Source organism: Macaca thibetana, chromosome 3 (genome assembly GCF_024542745.1).
Source record: "Macaca thibetana thibetana isolate TM-01 chromosome 3, ASM2454274v1, whole genome shotgun sequence".
Classification (NCBI taxonomy): domain Eukaryota; kingdom Metazoa; phylum Chordata; class Mammalia; order Primates; family Cercopithecidae; genus Macaca; species Macaca thibetana.
The window spans coordinates 15976567-15988717 of NC_065580.1; the positions used below are offsets into that span (position 1 = coordinate 15976567).

Consider the following 12151-nt stretch of genomic DNA (forward strand, 5'->3'; position numbering starts at 1 on the left):
TGGGCTGTTTATCCTAGAATACTTAGTCTGCTAAAGGGAGATTTCAGGATAGGGGAGGGAGCTACATGGAGGCAGGGGTGGTAAGTATAACCCAGTGGCTGAGGTTATGTGCCCTACTCTCAGGTCAGCACCTCTTTGCTGACCAGCCCATGGGCAAGCATGAATACTGTGCCCTCACCCTGGACCCAGGGATCTCTGGCTTAGGAGGAATAGGAACCAGGAACAGGAGTTTTAAGTCGGATTATAGATCTACACTTGTAAAGAGTAAACTTTCATTCTTTACTGACTCATGTTCATCTCTCTTTTTGGCCTCTCTGTCCCACTTTTGTTTGGCAGGCTTTTTCTGCTGTGTTCTACTGCACCCTCGGCTGCAGGATTTCTGCCACCTGACATCCACCCGCCTGCCCGCAATGCTGACCCCTGCCCACCCGCACTGCTCCCAGCCCTCTCAGCTCTTTTTGCCTACCAGTAGCAGTTACCCACATTCCTACCCATTCCCCAAACCAGGATTTCCCTTCGTCCTCTCCAGTTTCGCCTCTCCCAGAATCCTAACAAATTCTCTCTTCTCTAACGTTCGCCTTCTCTCTAAACACCCCAGAGAAAAGATTAAAAGCGGCCTCGCCCTCTGCTCAGCTTCCCGGACTCTGAGCACCTGCCCACCCCCTCCCTCTTTCCCAGTGTCTTCCCAGGAGCGGGGAGGTGACGCTGCAGAGCTGACCCCGGACACGCAGCTCCTCCCGCTCCGGACACCCAGCTCCTCCAGCTCCGGTCTGCCCTCCGACCCCGGGGACCCAGGGGCTGGGAGGTGGAGAGACGCCCGAATCTCACCTACGACCGTGAGCCTGGTGCCCGGCCCGAAGTACTGCTCGTAGGAGCACGGAGGTGCACCCCGGCACGCAAACCACTAAGGCTCCCTGAGCTCCTGCCCACCTTGGGGACCCAGCCCAGGTCTCCTAGCACAGGGCGGGACCAGGTGCCGCGAAGCAGCCACCTTCCACCCGGACCCCGCCGTCCGGATGTTCCCGCGGCAACTCACCCAGCACGGTCAGCCGGCTGCCGGCCCCGAAAGTCAGGACACTGGCCCCAGAGCACAGCCAGGGGACTCCCCACAAAAACCGGACCCAAGCCGCCCGCGCCCGCGCCCCTGCGGCCCGCGCTCACCGAGCACCAGGAGCCGCGTGCCTGGTCCGAAGTACTGGATCTCTTGGTCACGGCCCCCGAGCCCCACACAAAAACCCGAGCGCCGTCTCTCCCCAGGTCCCCCGGCGCCCCCAGCTTACCCAGCACTGAGAGCCGGGTCCCGGCGCCGAAGTACTGAGTGTTTTGGCTCACAGCCCCGAGACGCAGCACAAAAACTGGCCCTGCTATGCCCCCGGCCTCCCCGGTTCCCGGGCTTCCGCGGGAGCCCCCGCTTACCGAGCACTGTCAGCCGGGTGCCTGGGCCAAAATACTGCGGATCTGTGCTCACAGCCTGGAGGCCCAGGACAAAAACCGGTGCTGCCCGCCCTGCTATCCCAGACTCAGCTCGGGTCCTTCCCACCGCTGAGAGCCCCATCGCCCCCCCAGCACCCAGAACCAGGAGTCCTCGGCCCAGACGCCCAGCAGAGCCTCTCAGCACAGCCCCTCTCGGAGTGGGGCAGCAGCTCAACTCTGCCCATCCCGCCCTCTCGGAGCGCTCCGGAGCCCCAACCGCCTCCTTACCCAGCACGGTCAGCCTAGAGCCTTCTCCAAAGAACAGCTGCGCGGTGTTAGCACAGCCCTGGGGACCCTGGCGCAAACCCCGCTTTCCCCGAGGAGGGCCCTGGATGGCCCAGTGTCCACTTCCCTAAGAACAGGGTTCTGGGGTCGTCCAGGCTGGGCAGCCCTCCCTCTCTCCCACCTGGAGCCCCCTTCTTACCTAGCACGGTGAGCCGTGTGCCTGGCCCAAAGAACTGCTCACCGTAGGAGCACAGCAGGAAGGGGCTGCCCAGAATTCCTTCTCCTTCCCCACCTCCCTTAGCACGGGTAGAGAGCACACCCTCCCTCTCTTTCCTGAGCCTGTCTCTTCCTGTCTCGAATTAGCTGGACACGGTAACGTGGATCTTGCATGAGGTCACCACCAATTTGCAGAGGAGAATCCACTTGGCTTGGGGACAACACAGTGGATTCGAAATCTGAAGGGGCATTGGTGGTACTGGAAAGGCTGAAGCTGGGCGATGTTGCAGGCTGGACCTTGCCTCTTCCTAGTTGTATGACCTGTAACCTCTCTGATCTCAGTTTCCTCATCGGAAAAATGGGACAATATCTTTCCCTCAGGGTTTTCATCAGTCTTAATAAATAATGCATGTGCAAGTACTTTGTCAAGAACAAGTTTTATTAAAAGTGCTGAGTGATAATCCCACTTCGCTGTCTTGGCCTTCTTATTTCTAGGAAGCTGAGTGTGGACAGGAAGATGGACAGGGGCTCGCTGGGTTGGAGGACCCTGCAAGACAACAGCTGGGAACAGCCCCAGAGACCTCTTCCCACCTGGTAGCTGCATTCCCTGGGCTGGGTGGGGATGTTTTTGGCAGCAGGGTTTTTTGTAAAAGCACCTCCTCTACCTGAATCATTGTGCTCCCCCCAGTCCCCACAATGTTACACCGTGATACAAAAATGTTTCCTCCCTAATAGTCTCCCTCCCCCAACCACTGGGCAGAGGCAGGAAGCGCAGGTGGCAGAGGTTAGTCTGATTGTGTGGGGCTTGGAAAAGACAAAGGCAGTAAATTAAAATGGGAAGGGCTTGGGGAAAGTCACAGTGATGGTAATGGTGGGGGGGGGGTGGAGGGGCCCCTCCTTGGAACAGGCACCACCCTGAGCAGACCATCTATGTCACTGGATCTCCCTGGGGGGGCTCACTGTGCCCATCTGCTCAGACTGGCATTTATAGTGAAGTGGGTGGGAGGAGCGAGGGGTGGCAGGGCAGCTCATAGGAAAATCCGCAGAGCAGTGGATGGCACCATATGACAGGAGGACAAACAATCCAGAAACCTCTGTAATTTTCTTTTGTTCTGTTGCTTCCTGAACAAAGTCCGAACTCCAGAGTCCTCATTTACTCCACAAGTGTTTAGTGAACTTCCACCATGTGCAGGCTCCATGCTGGTTGCATGGAGATAAGTTTATTCCCAGAGTGGCATGCACCAACCTGCCTTTCCAGCACTAATTTTGATTACTCCCATTTCTGAACCTTGCAACCAGCTAAATGGGCCTACCCAGAGGTACCTAACCATGTCATTAGGGCTTTTGTTCATGCCTCTGATCAGCATGGCCATTCTCTGGAATGAACAACTGAGACCAATTCTTCCTTTGAAGAGATTGCCACCTTCTCAGACTCTTTCCTGATTATCCCAGTAAGAAATTGAGGACCATTCTCTGACTACATTTTAGTAAGCAGTTCATGTTGCTCTTTCAAAGCATGGACTTGCATGCGACTCTTTCTGTTCATGATTGAGTCGCTCTGTGCACAGATAAGCTTCTTGGGGACTGTAATTGGGTATCTTAATTTTCTTGGAAGTTGATAACAACACATCGCAGGGATATGTGTTTAATGAGTGGATGTGTGTACATGTGTGTAAATATAAACATATATATATACACACGTGTGCATACATGCACACATGCATCTTTGAATGCATGTATGTGTTGCAACAAAGAGGGAAGACTGTGTGGTGTAGTCCTATAAATGGAAGGGTAATGGCTATTTCAGGCAAGACTTATGGTGATGATTGCTCCCGGGTTGGGTCATTTTGGGTTCACTCATTTATTCAGTTTTTTATTCATACATACCTATGTGGTGTCTACACTAAACTGAGGTTCTATACTATAGCCCTGGGATACTATCATCAAATGCATCCTTGTTAACAAGGAGTTCATAGTCCCTGGGGGTATCAGACAAATAAAGAGGTAGTTTCCAGCAAGTGTGATGTATCACAAAGAAGGTTATGCACAAGGCATTGTGATAGCAAAATAAAGGGTGTATTTAATCCAGCTTCAGGGGAAGAAGAGGTAAGGAAGGGGCAAGAAAGGGCCAGAGAAAGCTTTTTGGAGGGGAAGACATAGAAGCTAAATCTTTAAGTCTAAACAAGGGTTACCATGGGGAGAAGAGTACTTTATCACCCCAGGAGGAAGAGCATGTGCAAAGTGTCTTGAAAGAAGAAGCTCAGGGGCTTCAGGGATGAGAGAAGTGAGGAGAGTGTGGAAGGAGATGGGGATAATCATCAGGTCTTCTGTGCCACCTTTAGGATTTGGCACTCCATCACCATGGTGACAGTGAGACAACGGAGAGCTTTTGAAGGAATTCTAAAAGTAGGGATGGGGCTGATTCCCAGTTTTAGATAACTTTATTTTCTATCCTTCTGGGAATGATCAGGGGACATTTTCACACTGGTTTAATTCACTAGAGAGAAATTTATAAACAGATTGGTAAGTGAAACTGGAGGACACATCTTCCATTGAAAATAAGTTTCCAAGTCAGAGCATCTCTTCTTCAGAGCTGGGAAATCAACTTGGTGAACCAATGAGGATGAATGGAGTGCTCGGTAAGATAGCTGCGAGGAAGGTGGGTGATGCATATGGAACCCAGCTTTGTTAGTCATGGGGACATGGCCAGCTGGAGGGTGAATACACCTGTATAGGTTGGCTCTTCCTCTGAACACGTCTTTTCTGGGCAGAACAGTATAGTTGGATATAGAAAATTCCTATACTCAACATCTGTGTCTTCCTAGACTGTTCTAGGAGTAACCTCTTCAGCTCCCATCACTGCCTTTCACATTGAATTAACCTCTGCTATTGATCTCAAGGTGGGCCCCTTACTCTTCTTATGTGAAGAGTCTGCATTTTACTTGAGTACCTCTTGTTTCTATCCTGACTGAATGGGGAGAGTCACGGGGAGTTCAGAGACAGCCAAGGAGCTATCCAGACATTCACAACTCAGAGTCAGGCCAGATCAGAACATTTTTATTGGCTTAGTCACTTAGGAATGCTAAGGTGCCCCTGGGTTAGGGAGATTTCAGCCGTGAGTGTGCAGGCGTGCATGCACATAGCGGGTATCTATTGGGATGTAGAGAGGTGAGAGCAGCTCTTCAGAAGCACTGGCAAAAGAAGAATGTATATTGAAATCACAACGGGTTAGAAGCTCCTAATTCCACTTCCAGGGCTGTCTTCAGAAATCCTTCCTCTTGACCTGCAGAAGAGAAAGCTTTGGGGGTTACTAAGAGCCAGGAGTTGTGAGGATTGAGAGGAAGTAGTAGGGTCCGTTGACCTTACAAATAGTAAGGCTCGGCCGGGCGCGGTGGCTCACTCCTGTAATCCCAGCACTTTGGGAGGCCAAGGCGGGCGGATCACAAGGTCAGGAGATCGAGACCACGGTGAAACCCCGTCTCTACGAAAAATACAAAAAATTAGCCGGGTGCGGTTGTGGGCGCCTGTAGTCCCAGCTACTCGGGAGGCTGAGGCAGGAGAATGGCGTGAACCCGGGAGGCGGAGCTTGCAGTGAGCCGAGATTGCGCCACTGCACTCCAGCCTGGGCGACAGAGCGAGACTCCGTCTCAAAAAAAAAAAAAAAAAAAAAAAAAAAAAAAAAAAAACAAATAGTAAGGCTCATCACAACATCCATTGGATTTTCAGGTGACTCCAGCTTCTCCTTCCCAGCATGACCCTTCCACTGTGATCCTACAGAGGTGCAAGCTATCTTCTGAGGCACCTGAATGAAACCTCTTCCCTCCCTACTGCCCAGCTCCAATCCTAGCAGAGACTCTATACTTCTGGGTCTGAGTTGCTTGGTGTCAATGTGTCACCTCCAGCCTGCTAGCCCCATCCTGCCCTCCTGCTTACCATGGCCATCAACATGAGGGCACTGACCAGCACAGCATACAGGGTGGCCTTCCCCAGCAGGATCTCATAGAGGATGGTGGCAGACAGGACCCCTTGCTGGTAGGACACTGTTGGCAGGGAGGAAGGACAGGTGGATACCTGTGCACAGATAGCTCTGGTCTCTCCCACCCTCCACCCTCCACCCTCCGTTGTCTGTGAGTTCTTCATGCCTTGGTTCTAGATCAAGAACCATGAGAGAGGGAGAGAAAAAGGAAGGGCTTACTTACCCGAGGTGAAGCCACAGTCTGAAAGAAAGCAGGAAGAGGAAAATAAATGAGAGACCTCATTTTCATAGGCAATTAAAAGTAAAGTCAGATTTGCAGTTGGCACAGACTCCCAGGCCCAGACCAGCTTCCTCTGACAGCCCAGCACCTCCTTTCCTCTGCCGTGCCAATGTCAGCCACAATGTCCTTGCAATGCATGGCATGTGGCAGCACTGAGGGGGCTGGGGGGTACCACTCAGATGAGAGATACACAGGTCACATAGAAAGGGGACCCAGTTGCTTGGCTCTGTTGGGCTGAGAATCTGGCAGAATGAACTACAGGTGCCCAGTTCTCCTTCATGGTATGTGCTGGTTCCTTTCTTTTTGGATCTGGTCTTGTCCTCTACCTGGATCTTTCCATTTGCCCTGGTAGCCGGTCTCACCTAATCTCCTCCAGGCATCTCCCCAGGCCCCACTCACCTGCTCTACCCCAGACCTCGGCGCTGATCTTTTGGGTGATGGGCTTGTCCCTGTCCTCAGTCCACTCGTCATCCTCCGAGAGCCCATAGAACTGGACTTGGCAGCGGAAGTGGTTGCGGGGGTTGTGCCAGAAGGTGGCCGAGACCCTCAGGCGGCTGCTCAGGCAGTATCTGGAGTCCTCGAGGGCGGGCTGCTCCTTGAGGGGCTGTGGGTCCGTGCTGACCCCACTGTGCACCTCTTTCCCGTTCACCCACCAGCTCAGCTCCACATGGTCGGGGTAGAAGCCTGTGGCCAGGCACACCAGCGTGGCCTTTTGGGTGTGGGAGATCTCTGCTTCTGATGGCTCAAACACAGCAACCTTGGGTGGGAACACCTTTTTCAGGTCCTCTGGAAAGGGAAGAGGGGTTGGAACCAGGGTTGCTCTGAGAGCTGTCTGGTCCTGGTAGGGGCTCTGTGTGTGTGGGAGAGAGAGGGCTGGGAATGGGCCATAATGAAGCACAATTATGTCATTCTAGGCCCTCATTGTTTTGGGGTCACCATCCTAGTATTTGTTGCTCTCTCTCCACTTTGCCCCTTCTTTCTATGCTGTCCCATGGATGCACATTGCCTACTGTCTCCCCAGCTTCCTATGGTCACATTATATCCTGATTGTCTTGGCTGCTTTTACTGAGGTTTGTCTGATCATCTATCCAAATAATTTATCTGTGTAGCTTTCTTCTTCAAAGCCTTACTTGGTGCATGGCTATGTAATCCTGAAACTTGAGGTAGGAGACTCTCATTAGTGGCATAATTACAATAACTAAATTGATTTTTTCTAATTATAATTTTCCTTTTTTAAATCAAAATGTATTTATTTGTCTCGTGGGATAGTAATACATGTTAGAATTAGCTTTTCTTTTCTAGAAAAGACACTTTTCCATCACATCTGACTCCCCCACCTGTGCAGCACCTTTTTAAAAAATTTTCTTTTCTTGCATGTAACCCTCTTTAAAGAGCCAAACCTCGTCAATATCTGATGGGATGGTCCACATTTCCTCCTCCCCTGGGGCACAGGAGGGTGTGGTAGCTTGTCCAGGATGGCTGAAATCCCATGGAAGCTGATGGTCATGGGATTAACCCTTTCTTCTCTCAGAGTGTCCAGCAACCCTGCCTGGCCAGGATTGGAATCCATCTACAGCTAAACTTTGCATTTTCAAAAGTAGTGCAAGCTAGACCATTGAGTATGAATGAACCACAAAGTCCAAGGGCCATTTCAGTAGAAGGCTCACACTGCAGAGCTCTGGACCCTTTCACATGCTTGACAGAGGAGAAAAAGAATTTCTGGGATCTTTGGAATGAATGATCTCATCTGAAGACACATGAGGAGTGGAAGAAACCACAATTTACCGTGCCCTTTGCTTGGCTCTGTTCCAACCATGAGAGTGAGCTTTTGGTTCAGAAATGTGGCAAGTCTAGATATGGGTTCTTTATCCAAATTTGGGAAATGTTTTTGATGGGAAAATTGAGATGCAGGTTTGGAAAAAGGCAAACCCTGTGACCCAGTGATGATAAACAACAGGAGTGAAAAGGATTGTCACCACTAGTTGAATCCTTTACGGAATCCTTTACAAAGGATTTTCATATAAGTTAGTCCCTTCCGTTTCTATGTCTTAGAGAGAAGGAGGCAGCTTAAGTTGCTTTTCAAATTGCACACCTCCCCCACCACAGCCCCTTGAACCCAGGCCTTTGAATCTGGTGATTTGTACTTTCCACTCAACTCCCTGGTGTGTGTCCCCACCTACGTGAATGTCCGCCCAAGCCCCTAACCTTCGGTAGACCCTGTGCGTCCCATTCCTCCATCCTTGTCTGTGTCTCCATCCTAGACCTCATCCTATCCCAAGCCCATTCCACGGCCTGTCTGCTTCCTCCCCAGCATCAGGAAGGTTGTACTAGGGCTTCCTGGTGGGGCCTTTATGCTATTATTCCAGCACAAATTCTGAGGCTTAAGAAAATGAAGTCTCGGCCAGGTGCGGTGGCTCACGTTTATGATAACAGCACTTTGGGAGGCCAAGGAGGGCGGATAACGAGGTCAGGAGTTCGACACCAGCCTGGCTAACACAGTGAAACCCCATCTCTACTAAAAATGCAAAAAGTAGCTGGGTGTGGTGGCAGGAACCTGTAATCTCAGCTACTTGGGAGGCCAAGCCAGGAGAATCACTCCAACTCAGGAGGCGGAGGTTGCAGTGAGCTGAGATCATGCCACTGCACTCCAGCCTGGGCAACAGAGCTAGACACCATCTCAGAAAAAAAAAAAAAAAAGTCTCCTACCCATTTTGTCTTCTTTATACCTTATCTGTTGCTAAGATAATGTCAGTTTCCAGTTGTAACACTCTCTTCAGACCTATCTCCCAAACACCTGCCAAGCACGGGACACCTCAGAGACTCCCTGCAGCTCACCCAGTGCTGTGACAGGGACTTCTGCCCTCGGGCTTCAAGAGCAGCCCTGAAACCACTCGTCTCCCCAGCCTGGTGCCCCCTGGCTCATGAACCTTTAAACTACCTCAGGAAGACATAGATGTATCGTCTAAGACTAGTAGAGAAAGAAGGAGGAAGATGAGGGCATGAGCAGAGTTCTGTGCTGGAGGCTGGCAGTGGGCAGAATCTTAAGAGAGAAGACAGAGCTAGTCACCAAATGGAGTCAACAACGCAGAACTGGAGTTAGAATGGGAAGAAAAACAAAAGGAGAAGATGCAATTTAAAAAAGGGAAAGTAAAACAATATATCCACTAAGAAAGTAGAGATGAGAAGAGTCCCAGAAAACAATGAAAAGAAGAGCGAAAAAACACACAGCCCTGAAGACTAAGCAAGGAGCTCTACAGCTGAGGAGCTGCAGCCAACACAGCAGAGCAACAAGCTGGAAGAGCTCCAGGGAAGGGAGGAGAGGGCACAGCGCTCCAGGTAGGAAGGGGTGACCCTGACCTCCATTCTTACATCCAATTCCCTTCCCAGCAACAGATCATTGCGGTCAAACCCAGGCACCCCCGAGTCAAGAGTGGAGCCCCCATACCTGTCACAGTGAGCCTGGTCCCGTTCCCAAAGTGGAGGGGCGAATTATAGGAGCACAGCTGCAGAGGCTTAGATAAAACCCACCTGGAGATCTCCAGCCAGAGGGCAAGTCTTAGCTCCCTGACAGCAGGATGGCTGCCTTTCTCTGCCTGGATTCACGGCTCTGGACTAAAGGGATTCTGTTAGGAAAAAGGCCTAAGCATACTGTGCGACATGAGGTGCAAGAGGAAGAGGCTTAGGAGAGGCAGAGCCATGCACGTAAGAGGGAGGATGAGCCGAGAAGGGAGTGAGGAGGCAGATTATGGACTGAAGACTTAGAGAAGAGAAACAGAGGAGTCAGCCAAGACACACCAAAAGGGAAGGCAGGCACAGCTCTGTGGAACTCCACAGGGTAAGAGATTTCACTCAATCCTCCTCACCAGTGCTGGAAGGAGAAGCAGAGAACTGCGCCTCCAAGGGACAATGGCCCTACCACCCTGGTTCTGCAACTTACCTAGGACGGAGAGTCGAGTGCCATCTCCAAAATACTGGGGCTGATTGCTACACAGTGCATCATGAGTGTGGCAAACCCCAGAGGAGCTGGTGCGGGCCCTTCCTTCCAGAAGCTGCTCCCACACAGAACTCCTGGGGCCCCCCACACACTCCACTGACCCACATTTTCTGAGCTTTTCTTGGCTGTGTTCTCAGTGTCTACCCTCCCCAAGGGGTCCTCCTGGAACTCCAACCTTATAACACACTATCCCAAAAGAAGCCTTTTACATACCCAAGACAGAGAGCTGGGTTCCACTGCCAAAAAACAGTTTTTCATTAGTTGCACAACATTAAAGACTGGGAGGAAAACCGCCACCTGCTGCCTTCCACTCCTGCCTCCCCAAGTCCACCTGCCAGGTCCTCTCCTGTTCCCTAGTAGATTTTTAACCCTGCTAGGTAGAGGGGTGGACAATGGTACAATCCGAAACGCAGTGGTCAGCAGACCAAGCGGCCCCGTGTGATCCCCCAAGTTCCCTCTTCTGTGACTTTCTCCTTTCTGTGTGAGGGAGAGAAATGGCAGGACCGTGGTGGTAAGGTCAGAGGCTCCTTTACCTGTCATGGCCATGACTGGCACCCTTCAAGGAGACAGGAGATGCTCAAAGTGACCCCTTCCAAGCTGAGTCTACCCATCTCTCAGTAGAGGAACATAACTTGGCACAGGCAGTCTACAAAATAGTGGAGAGGGAGGCTATCCCCTCCTCATCTCCCTCGTAGGTCTTCCTGATAAAAATACGCTTTAACCTAAGCACTGGAGACAAGGCTCTGTCTGGATTCCAGCCCCTTTTTGCAAGTTCCCAGCTGTCCAGTCGTGACTTACTCACCTACAACAGTGAGCCGACTTCCCTCTCCAAAATACACGGTGTTTCCAGAACACAGCCTCCCAGGGCCACTTCAAAACCGCGCAGCCTCTGCTGAGCACAGCTGGGATTCAGGCAGAGGCTGGGAGTTCATGGAACTCTTCCCTTACAGAGACACCAGCTCTGCTTCCAGCACTCTGCGTTCCCTTCTAGAGCTTGCTCAAGACCCGGGCAGGTGACAAAAAGAGACACAGAGTGGCCTCCTATAAAATCCAGCACAAGAATATACGAAGAATCTACAGAGAACCTCTGTTAGTGAAGCAGATAGATGGAGAGGTGTTGTGACCCATTAACTACCCACCGGGCTTTCTCTGGCCTCCCCTGTCTCAGGGCACTATGAGGAGAGGCACCCTCCCCTTCCCTTTTCTGCCCCATCAGCCTGGGCTCAGCTCTGACTCTGCTCAGAGCCTCTGGGAAGCCTGAGTGGATTTGCCCTTACAGGGAGCCTCCTCTGAACTCACTCCTGGGACATGAGATGACGTCTCCCTTAACCTGGCCTCAGGAGCTGGGATCTCCGTTCTCTTTGACATTTCCCAGGACAGAGTCCTCCCTCATCGCACCCCTCCTAGAGACCCCCAGCCTTACCTACAACAGTTAACTTGGTCCCTGAACCGAAGGTGTAGTCATAGTTAGCACATAAGGATACAGCCACTCTAAAAGGAAACGTGGACCCACTTTTCCCTATGACGGATCTGCAAAAGTACCTGAAAAAGTCTTACCTACAACTGTGAGTCTGGTGCCTTGTCCAAAGAAAGCTTCAGTGTTCACACAGTGACAGGGGTCAAGGTGAAAATCACATTCAAGGCATAGAGTGGGGAGAGGGCCCTGGCTAGGGTGGAGGACAGTGAGCTAAGAAATCTCCTCCTGGCTGTATGTGTATTGCATATTGCACAGAAGAACACTTTGACTTTTGCTTTTTAGGACCATGGAGAATGAGAGTCCATCCACAGGGTCCTAGGTCCCTTTCTCAAAGGACACCCCATTCATGCTCCCTCTCTGAGGGTCCATCAAAAGGGAAAGGGCGTGGCCTGCAGAGGACGGCAAGGCCCAGAACCTATGACTCCATCTATAGGTAGCCCTGACTTCTTCCCAAATCCTCTGGAGAGCCGGTCACCTCCAATGAACCTTCCACCCGACTGTCTCAATTTT

General features: G+C 51.5%; 1 protein-coding gene and 1 gene segment (V, D, J or C); both read right to left on the reverse strand.

Moving 5' to 3' along the window:
• Positions 1-12151, reverse strand: part of LOC126951110 (probable non-functional T cell receptor beta variable 7-3) — a 632711-nt gene that overhangs the window by 55783 nt on the left and 564777 nt on the right.
• LOC126951109 (M1-specific T cell receptor beta chain-like) overlaps positions 1-12151 on the reverse strand; it is a 418381-nt gene that overhangs the window by 4424 nt on the left and 401806 nt on the right. The window contains 2 exon segments of the mRNA XM_050784984.1: positions 6928-6956; positions 11722-11764. Coding sequence (XP_050640941.1) covers positions 6928-6956; positions 11722-11764 — 72 coding nt within the window.